Here is a 17,533-nt window from a genome sequence, read left to right as displayed (position 1 = left end):
GATAGGCTCCAACAGTTCTACAAAACTATTTAAGACATTACTGATTGATAACCACCTCACAATACAGTAGACCTCCGTCGTGCGGTTTGTCTTCAAGATCCAGCTCTTTGATGAAATTTTTGAACTGTCGATGAGTCTTTCCATTCGAGCAGATAAAATTGACAATTTCTAGGACTGTTTTCATAACATTTTTGTACTTTAAATATCTGCCTGTGAGATGTTCAGGATGCAATGATGAACAAGGAGGAACCCCTGAAATTTGGAATCGCTTTTCAATAATCCGTTAAAGCCTATTTTTCCCCCTACCAGGTGCTCCATCCTTTGCAACACCAACAAGTTTATCCACTGGTACATCAGCATTTGTCAATGCTTTGTCAAGTGCGTTCTTTAAATCAACACCACGGTTGGTTTTTTTTTTTAGTGCCACTAAGTCCAACATTTCTTCTTTCACAATTACAGCTGTGGAAACATAGCGAACAAATATTGCTAGTTATGGTTTATCTTGTATATCTCTAGATTCATCGACATCTAGGCTGAATGCTAGAGAATTCTATAGATTGTTTTGCATGTTGCTTGCAACATCAGTACTGATCTAGGAGATGTACTTCTCCATAGTGGGGCGTGAAATTGGAATTTGCTTGATTAATTGTTTTGTGTTACTTGGAACTAAAATTGCAACCACTTCTGCAGTATTCTTCTTAACAAATTTTCCATAACAATATGAACATTTTAGCATGAACAATAATTCATGACATAGCATAACTAGCTTCGGTCATTGTTTCAGCTTCCTTACTGAACGCTAAAAGTAGTGTCTGTTTTAGGCATAATTTTAATGCAGTTAGCTGGTTTTTCTTTATTTCTGATTCAGGATGGTATGTAGATGAAAAGTTGTGATTCGTTTCATAGTGATATTTCAAGTTACTCACTTTGTAGTGAGTAAGCGATGCATTGTAGATAAGGCACAGGAATTTGCCACCTTTAACAGTGAATGCAAAATCTTCCTCCCATTCTGGCTTAAAACTTTGGTTTTCTTCTTCATACTTAAGTTTCTTATGATTTGGAGATGTCATTATCTTCCATGAAGTTAATGTAGGGTTAACTCTTAAATCTAAAATTATTCAAATGCGACTTATGAACAGTAAACACAGCCTGTATTCTGTGGAATGCAGGGAGATCTCAAGTCCACACAGAGCACATCAGAATACAGAATGATGCAATTTCCTGATATATAATGCGCATGTGCGAACTTCTCTTGGTCTCACTCTCACAGTAATGGGTTCACCAGGGCTTAAATTTCTCATGAAGTATTTCATGGAGCCACCCTCCCCACCCCGCATTCTCCGCCTACCATTCTGTGGGTTTGGGGGGGAGCTCGGGGCTTCTGCCCTGCAGCGGGGTGGTGTGGCTAGGGGCTTGTGCCCTGTGGGGAGTGGGATCTCGGGGCTTTAGCTGGGAGGGTGGTCTTTGGGCTCGGGGTTCCCACCCCACAGGTGGTGGTGGTATCGGGGCTTGGGGCTTTGACACCTCCCGCGAGGCTGAAGTCCCAAGATCAACCTCCCAACAGGGCAGAAACACTTAGCCTCACCACCCCAGTGCAGGGCAGAAGCCCTGAGCTCCCATCCCCCCCCAGTCTGGTAGGTGGAGAATGGGGGGAGGCTTGAGGGGGTGGGGGAGCTCCGAATTTCATTTCAACTGTAAAAAGAGCTATGGTTTGGCCATGCCTGCACTAGACACAGCTCCATTCCATAATGATTTCCCCATTGACAACTACCTTTTCAGAGGTATCATTTAGCCAGCTTTTATTCCATTTAATGTATGCTTAGTTGATATTGTGCTCATTTTTAATCAGAATGTTTTGTGCAGTATTATGTCAAATGCCTTACATAGTCTATCATTTGCATGCAGTTACCTTTTATCAACCAAATTTGTAATCTCAAAAAGTGAAATCAGGTTGAAAACCTATTATCCATAAAACAATGTTGACTGGTGTTGATTATAGTCCCATCCTCTAATTCTTTCTTAATTGAATCCCATATCAGCTTTTCAATTATTTTGCTCAGAAGTGATGTCAGGCTAACCCGCCCAAGATTATCTAGATCATCCTGCCGTATAAGGCTTCCTATCATGTGAAATATAATCTCAGTATAATTATGCATACTTCTAAGGTATATTTTCTAGGATTTTACGAATCAATCTCCAATTTCAATATGTGTTAGGAAGGGTTCAGTTTTATCATTTAAAAAAAAAAAGTTGGATAATTTATCTGTTTCATTATGCTTCCTAAAAATGCCTAAATTCTTGAACTCCATAGATGAGAAGAGTCTATAATCCATAGCTGAGATGCCTCCCAATATTTGCGATAGAAATCACATGGCATCACAGTTACTATTGCAGTACTAGATAACTATGGATCTAACTTAATTTTCATTCCTTTTCCTTAGGCCAAGTATGAAGTGTCTTCAGATGAAAAGCGTAAAGACTGTGGTCTGAAAGTTTTAGACACATACTTCACTAATGGGGTAAATATATCCTTTTGCAAAATACTTTGTCAAACTGCAGTGTAAGAGCTGACCAAATTCGAGCTAAAAACTTCAACAAATTCAGATTTTTTTTAGTTTTCAGTACACTGAGAAATAAATCGTTCTCAAAATGAGAAACTCTAATAAAACTTTGCAAGTCATGCTGGAATGTGGACTAGCCCTTCTGTTCAAGATATTGTGAAACTTCATTAATTCAAGCACAAAGCATGACTGCCCTCCAGCATTTTTTCATTATCACTCTAGTATTTGACTTTTCTCTATGTATGGTAATCTTTTTAAAAGCAGAATTTAAATTTAATTTAAAAGCAGAATTTTGTGAGACTGGACTAAAACCTGCTGACATCTAAATGTCAAAAAGCTAAATTGCTGTTTCAGCATATTGCTTCAAAATAGTGTGGTCTAGAGATATGAGAATCATCTGAATATAAGGAGCTCTTGAGTTCTAGATCTGGCTTTGCAGCTGACTTGTTGGGTGGTCTTGAGAAATTAGGTCTAAAATTTCAAGAGTTTCAGGTTTTGGCAGCCCAGCTTGAGAAACATAGTGGTTGATTTTTTTTTTTCCAGAAGATTCTGGGCATCCAGAGCTCGCACTGAGTTCATTAATATCTGATCATTGCACTGGTCAATTACATCTGCCTAGAGATGTCGCTGGTGAAATTCAAAGAGTCTTTGTTCTTCTCCCTTTTCTGGCTATTGGAAGCTCTGCAGGGAATATAACTTCCGTCCTCTTTTCTCCCCATTCCCTCCAATTATTTTGGTTATGTTGAGGAACCTTTATTTTGAGAGATGGACCTTGCAGGTGTCCTAAAAATGGTTAGGCTCTGGATTAGTCTCATCTTCTCTGGAAGCTTATTTCACAGATGGCACAGTCTTTAAACCAGATCAGTGAAACTAGTTCAGGCCTCATAAGCCACCTAATGCCATGCCCCTAACTGGTTTTAAAATCTGTTTAGTTGAAGTGATTTTTTTAAAGACCAATTAGAAAATCTTCTTCTGACCAAGAGAGTAATTGGTTGCAAATCTGAAGGTGGAAGACAACTTGGGTGAAAGTGATCATGAAATGATAGATTTCATCAATTCCAAGGAGAGGAAAGAGTTAGAGCAGCAGAATAAGGACAATGGACTTAAAAAAACAACAACCCCGTACTGTAATAAACTCAGCATTGGTTGGTAAGGTCCCATGGAAAGAAAATCTAAGGGATAAAGGAGATCAGGAGAATGTCAGTTTCTCAGTTTTCAGTTGTACCTTTAATATTGTCTATCTTGATGTGAAGCAAAGATAGGAAGACTAGTAAGAAGCCAATATGGCTTCATCAGGAGCTTTTTAATGATCTGAAAGTGAAAAATGAATCCTACAAAAGTAGAAACATTGGTGAATTGCTAAGGAGTACAGAAAAAATAGCACAAGTATGAAGGAACAAAATTAGAAAAGCTAAAGCACAAAATGAGTTGTGCTTAGCAAGGGACATAAAAGGCAATAAGAAGAGGTTATTTAAATACATTAGGAGTGAGAGAAGTATGCAGGAAACTGTAGATCCTCTCCTTAGTAGGAAAGGAGAGTTACAGATGACATCAAGAAGGCGGAGGTGTTTAATGCCTGTTTTGCTTCAGTCTTCACTAAAAAGTTAATTGTGACCAAATGCATAACAATATTAATATTGACAACAAAGGGGAAGAAACACAGCTAGATTAGGGAAAGATAAGGTTAAAGAATATTTAGATAAGTTAGAGTTATTCAAATTGGCAGGGCCTGATGAAATTCACCCCAGAGTACTTAGGGAACTAGCTGCAGCAGTCTTGTAACTGTTAGTGATTATCTTTGAGAACTCCTGGAGGATGGTTGAGGTCCTAAGGACTGGAGAAAGGCAAATGTAGTACATATCTTTAAAAAGGGGAACAAGAGAACTCGGGGAATTCTAGGCCAGTCAGCTTAACTTCAATTCCGGGAAAGATAGTGGAACAAATTATTAAATGATCATTTTGTAGGCACCTAGAGGGTAATAAGTAATAGCCAACATGAATTTATCAAGAACAAATCATGCCAAAGCAGCCCGACAGGGTGACTGGCCTAGTTGATGGGGGTAGAGGGGGGGAGCAGCAGACATGAGATATATATAATTTTTTAGGAAGGACTTTAACACAGTACAACATGACCTATTCATAAGCAAATGAGGGAAATGAGGTCTAGATTAAATCACTTTAAGGTGAGTGAAAAACTGCTTGAAAGACCATACTAAAAAAGTAGTTATCAATGATTTCGCTGTCAGACAGTGAGAATATATCAAGTGGGGTCCCACTGGGGTCAGCCCTGTGTCTGATATTGGTCAATATTTTCATTAATGATTGGATAATGGAGTGGAAAGTGTGCTTATAAAATTTTGGGCTGACACCGGACTGGAAGAGATTGCTAGCTCTTTGGAGAATAGGATTAGCATTCAAAATTACCTTGATACATTGGAAAATTGTTCTGAAATCAAGAAGATGAAATTCAATAAAGGTAAGTGCAAGATACTACACTGTGGCCTTGTCGACATTGGCTGTGGCATGTAGAGTATGTTTAGCTGCAAACTTCAGTGAAAAGCAGTTTGTGTTCACACTGTGGTGCTACGTGTGGCAGTGAAAGGCTCCAGCAGCGGGGAGGTGCCTGAGCCTTTCCCCAGTGCCTCTCTGCTGCTGAAGTGAAAGGCTCCAGCACTGGGACACAATTCAGCTAAAAATAGCAGTATGGTCAAAGAAGGCACTGCTCAGGCATGTGGAGAGCAATATAGGGCATGTACCCTAATGTCTGACTGTCTGTATTCAACTCATCTAAGCAGTGCCTTGCTGTCTACGTTGGTATTTGTAGCTGTGCTAGGAGGCATGCAGTGTGTGTACTCTACAGGCTGCTGTAAATGGAGACATATCCTTAGGAAACAGAAAACAAATGCACGAATAGAAAATGAGAATAACTAGCTAGGTGGTAGTACTACTGAAAAAGATCTGGGGGATATAGTGGATGAGCCAACAATGTGATGCAGCTGCAAAAAAGGCTAATACCATGTATTAATGGGAATGTCATATGTAAGATATGGGAGGTAACTGTCCTGCTGTCCTCTGTGCTAGTGAGACCTTAGCTGGAGTACTGTGTCCAGTTTTGGGTCACACACTTTAGGAAAGATGTGGACAAATTGGGGAGTCCAGAACAACAAAAACAATTGGTCTCTAAAAAAAAGCGGACTTATCAGGAAAGGTTTTTAAAAAAAAACAAAAACAAAAAACAAAAAAACAAAAAACAAAAAAAACTGGGCATGTTTTAGTCTTGAGGAAAAAGACTGAAGGGTGTGCGGGGCATGGGCCCTGATAAATCTTCCAAGTATGTTAAGGCCTGTCATAAAGAGGGTGGTGATCAGTTGTTCTCCATGTCCACTGGAGGTAGGCCAAGAAGTAATGGGCTTAATCTGCAGCAAGTGAGATATTTGGTTAGATATTAGGAAAAGCGTTCTAACTATTAAGGCTAAGTAAGTACTGTAATACCAAGTGAGGTTGTGGAATCCCCATCATTTAAAAACCTTCAAGAACAGGTTGGACAAACATCTGTCGGGGGATCGTCTATGTATACTTGATCCTTCCTAACTTAGGGGGATGGACTAGATGACCTCTTATGTCCCTTCCAGCCCTACATTTCTATGGTTCTTTATCTTTTGTTAGATTACTTATTGATTTTGGTTTGTATCCTGTAAAGTCTGCAGCCCACTTACCAGAAATACCTCAGGATACAGTGAATGAATGTAAAAGAAGACTGGAGCAGAACCCTTGCAAAGATCTTTTTAATGACTGCACGAGGTACGTGATGAATGTTGGCTAAAAGTATACTGCAAATTTGTGTTTTCAAGGAGGCCACGGGGAAATTTTAAAGTTTACTATCAGATGAAATTCAGTCCCTGGTGTGGATACAGCCAGGAATCCAGTGCTTTGTTTTCCTGTGTAGTGTGTTCAGCACTCATGGGTTTTAGAGTTGCTTCTGTGCTGTAACAGATGAGATATTATTGTGTCTTTGACTTTAGACATATTTGCACAACTTCCACTAAGGACAGAATCTGAAACACTAATATAATGCAAGAGCAGAATACATATAGACCAAAAACATGCTTATCAGACTAACAATTTTTTTTGACTTCTGAAAGTTCTGCAACTGTTATCGTTTGCATTCCCCTTATGATATTTATTGAGGATTCAGTAATGATTCCACTTTTAAAACTGATGAGATTTGTACTTAAAAACAGAGTTAAACCCCTCTTTCATTTTAAATGCCTTTTTTGGAGCTTCCATAATGACTTGGTGGATAGCACACTACACTACCAGGAAAGAATTTTCTGTGTGCTCAAAAAACTGAGTATGAGAGAGCCGTATATTTTTCCTCTTACAAGTCAGGATTTTAGATGTACAGAGATGTGTTGAAGGCAGTTTCCTTGTCTTGTTTTTAGAATGTGGTAGGAAATTGTTTATTGTAGTAGCTTGTTTATAAAAGGAATGCAGGCCCAATGCTTACACAGCAGGACGGTCATACAGTTTTCAGGACAGATGGCAATGCTAATTACATTGCTAGCTTAAGAGCCATTAGGTTGTCCTTGAAGCTTTCTCATCTTAAGTCAACTGACAAATAGGACAAGGTATGAATTACTGAAAGCTGAGACTGTCACTTCAAGGTCAGCAAAAACTATTGCTGCTTAAGAACCTACTGGTGGCTGGCTCTGGGTGATGATGGCAACTTGCCCCTCTACTGAAACAAAGCAGCATGTCAGAATAAATTGGTTGGTGGAAGCTAGAAGACCTTCAGCTGTGTCTGCAGAATGAACATTTGCCTAGATGAGGAGGGTTGAGGGCCTCCTCACTGTGCATCCTGACTGGGGAATCTCTGGGTTGCTGGTGGAAGGGGAGTCTGGAGAGGATGGAGAGTTTATCATTTAAAATAAAAAAACCTTAACCATCTAAATGTGGTTTAGGACAAATTTCTTTGAACTTCAGAGGAGGAATCGCTAACTTTCTGGAATTTAGCTGGTTTGTGTAAAAAGTGGGAAGGGATAAGGGCACCTGTCCTTCAAAGTGATCTATGCAAGCAGATCCTTCTGATTGCACGATGTCCAACTGAAGTCTTTGGGGCTGTTCATGGGCAGCAGAGTCTGCCTGCATGATTTTGTTAACATGCTGTTGTGGCAAACAGCCAGCTTCCCCCTAGTGGGTCCCACACTTCTGCCCCTTGTAGTGGGCCAGGGAGTCACCGGTCACCCCGTCTCCCCAGGGATGTACCTTGCTGGGGCTTCTTCTGCCAGCTAGGGCCAAGGGTTTCTCCCTCTCTGCTCCTCAGGCGGCAGAGAAGCACCATCTCCTAGCCCAGGGGAAGCTTCTGCTCCAACTGCCACAAGCCTTCTGGCAGCTTCCTTCTCCTGTACTCCCCCACCCCCTGCTAGGGAAGGCAGGGTTTAAGTACACCTGGACTAGCCCTTCATTGGGTCCAGGTGTCTCTAATTGCCCTGCAATCATCTCCCCTTTGCTTATAGGAAAAAGGGCTTTTGGCATTCTTGGGCTTACATACTGGCCCTTGTATGCCTTTTGTGGCTCTCTGGCCTGACTTTATCACACTGTACACAGATAGCCTTTCTATTTTTCTTACTACTTTTGTTCTTGTGAACCAATCAGGTTGAGAGGAAAATGTCCTGATTTACTACATTTAAAGGAGAGCATCAGATTAAGAAAAAATTTCACTAGTGTCTGAAAGGTTTCTACGCATTATTAGTGGTAACAACTAAGATTTTATAGCTCCTCTTTATTCCAGTTTTACTTTGTATACAGTCAGTATTGTTGTTTTTCCAGTCTTATTTGTAGAGAACTTTTTTTTTAAACTTCAGTAAAGAGAAACTATTTTTCTTTAAGGAAAGGATTAAGTTTTAAGGAGAGGATAAAATCATAAATCAAGGCTGTTGTAATGCCCCAAACTTCTATTAATTAATTTTTTTTTTTTTTGAAACTGTCTAGACATCAGGTTGGCAGTGTCCAGGGATAAACAAAGGGATACCTCTTTAGAATCCATGTGACTGTGGCCAACAACAGTATTTCATCATTGTGGTTGAAAATTAGTTTTAAAGAAGTGCTAAATAGTCAGTAATGTTAATCATGATCACAACTTGCTTTGTTCTCAAATAATGCAAGGATACTTCCGATACCTACAGCAGGCAAAGGACTCTTCTTTAAAGGATTTTTACATATTTAAAAATGTTAAGAGTCTTTACACTTCTAATATTACTGGTTCTTCTAGACATGCTTGATCATGTCTGCCTGAAAGCCTGCAACATGTGTGTCACAGGTTGGATCACCTCCCAACAAATAAAAACTTAATACATTGCATAATATGAGAATAAAAGATCAAAAGTCAAACAAATTGCACACTACTAAGAAGTTAAATATCTAATGTCTTTTTTTTTTTTTTTTGAGCTTCCAGTGAATGTCTGTGTTCAGCAAAAAAGATGAAGCTTTCCCACCTTTTGTCTCTTTATGCATCTTGTTGCTTAGTTTGAGAGAAATGATGTAGAGGCTTAACCATCAAGTTTGGAAGGGTGGTTTTAGTGATTCAAGTTCAAATCCCAGAAAAAGGGTCATGGTTCACTCAGTTTTATATTCTTCTGAGGCAGATAATTTGTATGCCAGGCAATTACTTTGTATTGGTCTTTAAAAGCAGAGGTCTTGTCTGCTCTGCATAGATACTGAGAGGCTTTTATTTTTTCCTCCATATCTATTTGGGTGGGTACAATTTACATAATTCTGTAAACGAAAGCTGTGGATGCAAAATTGTGCATTGCACCGTGTCCTCTTTAGCAATGGAATTTGTGCTCTGAAGTCACTTAAACACTTTTGAAAAAACCCATCTGAAATGATTGTCTAGGTATAAGTAACATTCTCAATATACCCACTGCCTAGCGGGATTATGCTTAAAAGAATTCAGGAAAGATCATTGAGTACTCTCACATTTTAAAGACATTTCCTGTCTGTGATATGCCAAACTGATCTTGAAAGCAGAATTATGCCCTAAATCCATGTTTAAATTTTTAAAAATTAGTCTGTGTACTTGTATTGAACAGGTTAACTGTGTCAAATCAGAGTTTGTGCTTTAAGAGTTTTTCATCTCCATGCAAAAAATACTTCTGTTCTATTTGTATCATTCACCTGCATCTGGGAATTCAGTTGCCTCGTGAACTGTGATGCTTATAGCTCTAATTTTAAAATGTGTTTGTCAGTTGTCTTCATAGGTTTAACTTAGGTATGAAATTTTTTGGCGGTTGTAATGTAACTTGATAGACTGTGTCCCAGTTGGTTGGGATGTTTGGATGTAAGTGAAACTGTAACAATCAATTATAGCAGTTGTAAAATAATAGCTGATACATAATATCTTGCTGAGCTAGGTCAGATAACTCATTCTACCGACTGCACAAATACCTAGATTTTCGGAGTAGGTGGGAAGCCAGCTATTGCACTGTTAAGTGATGCTTCTAAAAGCAATTTATGGGCAGAGGTTAGCAACTGGAGCCAAACTGCAGTCTCTGGGTAAGTTATAGGTGATGAGACTTTCTGAGAAATGAATGTGTATGGGTAAAAAATAGAAACACAGTGGGAGCACTTCAAGGCTTTTTTTGGAAACCCTGGGTCATAAGAAGCTAGTGATCTAGCCAAAATGCAATCTCATCCCTCTTTCAATAGTATCATGCTGTTGATGTACAGACACCTTTTAAAATGGCTGCCTTTATAGTCATGATAGGACAGTGATACCAGCTCCCAAGGTGAGCCTCATCCTCTGATCAGGCTTGCCTTGGAAAGCTGCTGAGAAGTGCTTCTGTTTTTGTCTCCACACCTGACGCTCTCTCCTCTTTTCCCAAAATTGACTCTTATGGTTGACAGGGAATGGAGTGCAGGCCTCTACACACACTCCCCAAACAGGCCATGCTTATGGGGGGACATCTCACCTCCGACACCACCTTAAAATTAGCTCAGCTGGTGGGTCAGTCATTTTGATCTCTAATTCCTCAAGAATTATTTTCAATCTTCCAACCTGTTAAAATAAACAAGCTCTGTTATTTCTGCACTCACTAGTGACCCTACAGGCGTAGTCCTCAATGGTATTCTACTAGCTGCTTTCTCTATCTGAGGCAAGCACAGTAATACAATGAGTTTACCATGGTGTTGTGCAGTAATATGTTCCCTCCACCTCCCTACAGGTAAATTGATGTATCTAATTTGATGTCTAATGAAATGGTTAGCTTCTCATCCCTGTGAGTGCCAGTCTACCAACATAAACTCTGGATTGTTTTTGCAGGGTTGTCCATGATTATTTAAGTGGAGGACCATTTGAGACTTATCAACAAAGCATCTATTTCTCCCGTTTTTTACAGTGGAAATGGTTGGAAAGGTAAGATATTTTTGTATTTAATAACACTTATTGCAGTAGCATCTGTTTAATGACCTCAAAGCATTTTACATTTAACAACTCTAAACTTTTAAAAATCATTCTGTGTTTGTATAGTGCCTAGCCCCCTTTGGGGTCCTGATCTTGATTTGCGTGATATCATGATGCAATTATATTAATCCATCTTTACAGCCCATTGTATGATAAGGTAATTAACTGGTCTTACCAGTGGGTTAATTGAGTCAAAAGTTAGGTGACTTGCCCAACCATCGCAACCAAGAATTTTAAAATAGGAGCTTATGTATAGGGTCCTAAATCCATATTTTAAACCATTAAATAAATGGCCTGATTTTTCAGAATTGCTGCCACCTAGAAGCTCCATGGAGGTTGGTGGCAGTTGCTGGGTGTTCAGTACTTTTGACAACCAAGCCTGCTCCTTTTGGCTCCTACACGCCTCTATATGACTTTCACTTTAGGCTTCTATTATTGGAAAATCTTCATTTAAGCAAGGTAGAGGTAGATGCAGAAGGAAAACTAGGAAACTTATTCAGACCACTAGACTAAATACCTCTGAAATAAGAACAAACAAGGTGGTAAAATTTGTATTGGCTTAAGTGGGAACAGAGTTGAGTCAATGGTGAAAACTTGAAAATTCCACCTTGAAATAGTGTCTGTTCACAAACCATGCATGAGGAGAACCAACGATGTGCAAGGTGGTGGCATAGACCCTAAATTTTTGTTCATTCTCCTTGTAGTGAATGCCTGTTGCCCATAAGGGGGAGCCAGTGTCCATGAGCAAAAGCACCCTTCCCTTTGGTATTCAGTTTGTATTCTAATCCTTTTACCCACTCAGCTGAAGGAAAGGCATTGGGGAGTCTGGTGGTCATGGAAGTTAGTTGGGATGAGAGAAGAAATACAGACAAACAAGGCTCTGAAAAGTTCCAGAGGGGTAGCCGTATTAGTCTGTATACAGCAAAAACAACAAGAGATCTGTGGCACTTTAAAGACTAACAATAATAAATTTGTTAGTCTTTAAAGTGCCACAGATCTCTTGTTGTTAAGGCTCTGAAAGAAAAACAAAGTGCGTGTGTGTACACAATTGGAAATGAGACCAGTAATTATTTCATTCTGTCAATTAGGCAACCAGTAACCAAGAACACATTTAGACATTATCGAGTATTAGGCAAAGGAGGATTTGGAGAGGTGAGTACTGTGAAACCTCTATTTGTGTTTGCAACTTTTTGAAGGGAATATGGGGAAAAGGTAACTTACATTCTTCATTTCGTGAATAAATAGCAGATTTGACTGGATCAATTGTAATTCACCAATTTACCGAACTGAAAAGGCAGAATTTTTTACTTTTAAACATTTGCACCTAACGAGACTGTTCCTGTAACAATTCTTTTCCATTGTTGTTTCCAAAATAAGGAACAACCCTCCACTGTGTTCACCACGAAACAGTTTAATTGGCTTTCCCGTGTTTTACTTGTCCCCAGGGCACCCAAAGGGTTAGAAATGAGAGAACTGACTTTGTTCCAGTGTAAAACCTGATACATCTGACGCATCTTTCCTCTTTCCATTAGGTATGTGCTTGCCAAGTACGGGCAACAGGAAAATTGTATGCTTGTAAAAAGCTAGAAAAAAAGAGAATAAAGAAGAGAAAAGGAGAATCGATGGCATTAAATGAAAAAAGAATTTTAGAAAAAGTGAATAGTAGATTTGTAGTAAGTATCTATTTCTGGCCTTCTGAAATATACAAGTTTGTCTCTCGTAGGCCTTTCTATATTCCTGTCTTCCAGTGGCAGCTGGGCAGCAGTACTCTTTCATAATTAAAATCAGCTCAACTGTGCTTAACAGTTCAGTTATACAATTATCTTTGCAATGTTACCCTGTACATTAGAGAGAGAGAGAGAGAGAGAGAGAGCTCTATATATATCTATATATCTATCTCTAGCCTATCCGTTTTGTCTAATCTACGGCCAAGGTGCTTTCTTACTTTAACATATGTAATTCTGGTAAATTGCCCTCTGTTTAAAAGAGGGCCAGACTTTGATCTGAATGATGAATGTGATCCTAGTTTTATTTCAGTCAATGGTTGTTAATATAGTCACTCAATTTTAGTAATATTCTTCTTAGTCTTATTGCCCTACGCCTCTCCCCAAATTTATACTTGTTTATTCTGAGCCCTACTTCTTGAGGGGAAATATTCTCTTGAATTCAAGTATATTTACAGTAGAGCTAACTTCAATGCATATCAGCCACTAGGAAGGTTGGACCTTTATTTTGACTTTCATGGGAATCATGGATTCTGTGATACCATCTTTTTCCCAACAAAAATACACAACTTTTAACTTCTTGAGACTCTCTTGAATGCTGTGGGTGAATAGTATGGTACATAGGTGAATACTGAGAAGTCATCATGCTATCATGGAGAGTTTAAGAGTTCAACCACAGACTAAGTGGGAACCAGGAGGTCAGTGACAACGCAGTAGTGGTACAATATACTAAACTAGTGAGAACTATAATTCCCTGACTAGCTAAAAGAGCCTTCTTTTCTCTGATAGGTTTTTAAATGTATACATTTGTTTCTTATCTCTGTAGATATTTCAATCACACGCATCATGATGCCATATACATGCTAAAAGAAACATGAAAAGTAGCTGCTGTATAGCAATTTCTATGTCAGAAAGTTCTCATTTGCCTATGCAATGAAGTTGAAAGGGTGGTGGATTGAAAAGCTTTGTTGGGTATAAAATCAAAAGTATGAGTTCTGATAGTTTTTAACTCAACAGCATTTCCATGTCTCAACTCTTTAACCATGACATTTCCCAATAAATTATGAGCAACTCACAGCCCTAATCACTAAATAATTATGCGGTGGCCTAAAGTACTCTAGGAATATATATGTTAAGAAAACTGTTTTCCCTGCTAGTATCATCGATCTTTATAATTGAAATACTGTTATTTAAAGATTAGCTATAGGTAAATGCCTAGTTAAAATCCATCAATAGATGTATTCTCTTTTATGTTTCAGAGAGTTCTAAAGCATTTAAGCATCTGAGTTTTTGCTTTTATAGATTCTGCTTAAGCAAAATTTATTTTAAACAAACATAGAATTCAGGTAGCTAAAGAATGACTGTGCTGGCCAGAGAAATCTCATTAGCATCTTAAGCTATGAATAAATAGATTCTTGTATAAAGGATAACACTTTTCTGCCTGTGAAGACAAGGCTCATGATCCACAATTATTCTGCCACAAGTATAGGTTATAGGGATGCACTGGATATTAAAACTGAATCTTTATTAATTATGCAACATCACTTCAAAGGAATAAATGTAATCTTCCTCTAGCTTCCCTGTGTGATGTGGTTGCTAAAAGAGCAGATGTAATCCTTGGATCTCTAGTTAGGGATATATCAAGTTGAAATAGGGAAGCAATATTATCATGTTTTGTGGCATGAATGAGACTATTACTGGCAGGGTGGATTTTTTTAAATCACTTTGATTTTAAATCTCCAATTATAATCATAATTTTAATTAGCAAGCAAGAAATCTTGATTTAATTAATTGATTTAAATCCTGTTGTGCTGGTGTACTACTTTGAACTTTTCTTTAGGAAAATAACTTTCTTATTATCCTGGCCACTCAGGATGAGGATGCAATGGATGTAGCTTAATTAGGTGGCAACTTTAATTTATCTGGGATTATCAAGCAATAAATCATGCAGTTCAGGTCTTCATTCTCTCCTGCTGGCCATCCCCTTTCCCAGCCTGGTCCCAGGCTATTGCTGGGACCCTGCTTCCTGCCCCTCATGTGAAGGTTAAGAGAGGCTGGGAAAAAGGGGGGTTGTTTCCCCACTATATCAGACTTTAAGGAGCTCCAATCCCTATTCCCAGATTTCCTTAGGGGAGACTGTCCCTTAAATCCCCTTCCATCTCTAGTTTATCAGCTAATTGAATCCCCTATGGCATGACTACCTGCACTGGACACCTGCTACCTAATAAACTGTGACATCTTGACCTAATCTCATTACCTATCCCACTGGGTCCCTAATCAGCTGTGGAGAAGGTGAAAAAAACCCAACCCACCTGGGCCAATCTGGCAGTGAGAGGAAAAATTCCTTCCCAGCCCCAGAAAGAAAAAACGTTATTAGCATAGTATGCCCATAGGATGTGGAGAAGTTGGAGAGAGTCCAGCGGAGGACAACAAAAATTATTAGGGGGATGGGGCACATGACTTATGAGGAGAAGCTGAGGGAACTAGGCTTGTTTAGTCTTCAGAAGAAAAGAATGAGGGGGGTTTGATAGCAGCCTTTAGCTACCTGAAAGGGGGCTATAGGAAGGATGGAGCTAGTCTGTTCTCAGTGGTAGTAGAAGACAAACTAAGAGCAGTGGTCTCAAGTTGCAGTGTGGGAGTTTTAGGTTGGATATTAGGAAAAACTTTTTCACTGGGAGGGTGGGGATGCACTGGAATGGGTTACCTAGGGAGGTGGTGTAATCTCCATCCTTAGAGGTTTTTAAGGTGCAGCTTGACAAAGCACTGGCTGGAAGATTTAGTTGGGGTTGGCCCTGCTTTGAGCAGGGGGTTGGATTAGATGACCTCCTGAAGTCCCTTCCAACCCTAATTTTCTATGATTCTATGGACTAGACAATATGAATGAGACACAGTTTTGGTAAGAAAATTGCCACTTCACAGGTACACTGAATAGGATCTGGTTTAAAACTGCCTTCTGTATTTTAAAATATTTCCACAGACTTGTTTCAGCATACATCACACAGCATATGTCTGGGCTAGAGATTTTACTCTAAGGCTACAGCTGTACTGATGTAGGTGCGCTGTCGTAAGATCTCCAGTGTAGCCACTTTGAGCCAACGGGAAAGAACTCTCCTGTTGACATAATTAATCCACCCCCAAAGAGCATTGGTAGCTATGTTAGTGGGAGAGGCTCTCCTGACGACATAGTGCTGTCCACACTGGTGCTTATGTCTGTGTAATTTATGTTGCCTGGGGGAGGTGGATATTCACACTCCTGAGTGACACACATTTTGCTAACCTAAGTGGTAGTATAGACGTAGGCCTTGTCTACACTAGAAAGTTTTGTCGATGCAAGTTACAGTGATGATCAAAAAGTGCTGCAATTACAACACTTGTGCCTGTCCGCAGAGAACTCATTGTGTTGCTGAAGGCATCCACAGTTTGTGCTCTAGCATTGACAGTGAGAGCAATGCACTGTGGGCAGCTATCCCACTGTGCAACTTGCCACCATGTGCTGCGAGGAGTTGTGGGGAAACGGAGAGGATCACAGTGCATCATAGGTATGTGCTCAATGTCCTATGATGCAGTGATTTCTATCCCATCATTCCATGGGTTTCTGACAGTGTTCTGCAGCATTTTTCAACAGCCCCTAGTTTCCTGAGCACCCACCATCTTTTTCTGAAAGGATGGATCATGCAGTGCTCTCCACTGTTGTTGTCAGCATTCTGAACACATTGCAGCTGCTCCTGCAGTATATCATCAGCTCCCAATTGGTACTGGAATCTGAGGCGCCTGATCTGCTGTGTTCAATGCAAACAAACAATGCTGAATCACTATTTGCATTCATGGAGCATCTGCATACGATGCACCACTGCTTTTGTGTGCGTGAGACAAGCACTGAGTGGTGGGATTGTATCATTATGCAGGTCTGGGAGGATGAGCAGTGGCTTCAGAACTTTCAAATGTGCAAAGCCTCCTTCATGGAAACTGTGCGGAGCTCACCCTTGCCCTGCAGTGCAAGGACACTGGAATGAGAGATGCCCTCTCTGTGATAAGTACATGGAGATTGCCATGTGGAAACTGGCAACTCAAGATTGCTACCTGTTGGTCGCTAATCAGTTTGAAGTCGGGAAGTCCTCCTTTGGAGCTGTGTTATTGCAAGTGTGCAGGGCCATTAATTGCATTCCGCTACAAAGGACTGTGAGTCTTGGAAATGTGCGTGAAATAGTGGATGGCTTTGCAGCAATGGGATTCCCTAACGTTGTGGGGCGAGAGATGGCATGCATATCCCAATTTTGACCATGGACCATTTTGCTATGGAGTACATCAATAGAAATGGTACTTCAGCTGCTTGTGAATCACCATGGATATTTCACTGACATCAACATGGGTTGGTTGGGGAAGGTGCATGACACACGCATCTTCAGGAATACTGGCCTGTGCAGAAAGCTGCAAGCAGGGACTTTCTTTTCAGACCAAAAGATCCAAGGGGGGATGTTGAGATCCCCGTAGTGATCTTAGGGGTAGGCTGACTCCCTCCTGCTATGGCTCTTGAAGCCTTATTCAGGAACCAAGCAGCAGGGAGTGCTTCAGTAACATGTTAAGCAGGTGCCAAATGATGGTTGAATCTGCATTTGGCAGATTAAAAGCTTGCTGGTGATGCCTTTATGGCAAGTTAGACCTAAACGAGGAAAATATTTCCATGGTTACAGCTGTCTGCTGTGTGCTCCACAATATTTGTGAAGCTAAAAGTGAAAAATTTCCCCCTAGGTGGAGCACAGAGGCAGATTGCCTTGTGGCTGAATATG

General features: G+C 39.9%; 1 protein-coding gene across 1 annotated transcript in view; it reads left to right on the top strand.

Moving 5' to 3' along the window:
- GRK4 (G protein-coupled receptor kinase 4) overlaps window positions 1–17,533 on the top strand; it is a 66,441-nt gene that overhangs the window by 28,063 nt on the left and 20,845 nt on the right. Inside the window, exons 4-8 of the mRNA XM_067558892.1 lie at window positions 2,442–2,519; window positions 6,262–6,362; window positions 10,882–10,974; window positions 12,111–12,174; window positions 12,555–12,695. Of these exons, the coding sequence (XP_067414993.1) occupies window positions 2,442–2,519; window positions 6,262–6,362; window positions 10,882–10,974; window positions 12,111–12,174; window positions 12,555–12,695 (477 nt within the window). The remainder of the gene's footprint in view (window positions 1–2,441; window positions 2,520–6,261; window positions 6,363–10,881; window positions 10,975–12,110; window positions 12,175–12,554; window positions 12,696–17,533) is intronic.

Source organism: Emydura macquarii, unplaced genomic scaffold, assembly GCF_026122565.2.
Source record: "Emydura macquarii macquarii isolate MOO-44397 ecotype Brisbane River unplaced genomic scaffold, CSIRO-AGI_Emac_v2 contig_2199, whole genome shotgun sequence".
Lineage (NCBI taxonomy): Eukaryota > Metazoa > Chordata > Testudines > Chelidae > Emydura > Emydura macquarii.
This window is presented reverse-complemented; position numbering and strand designations above follow the sequence as displayed.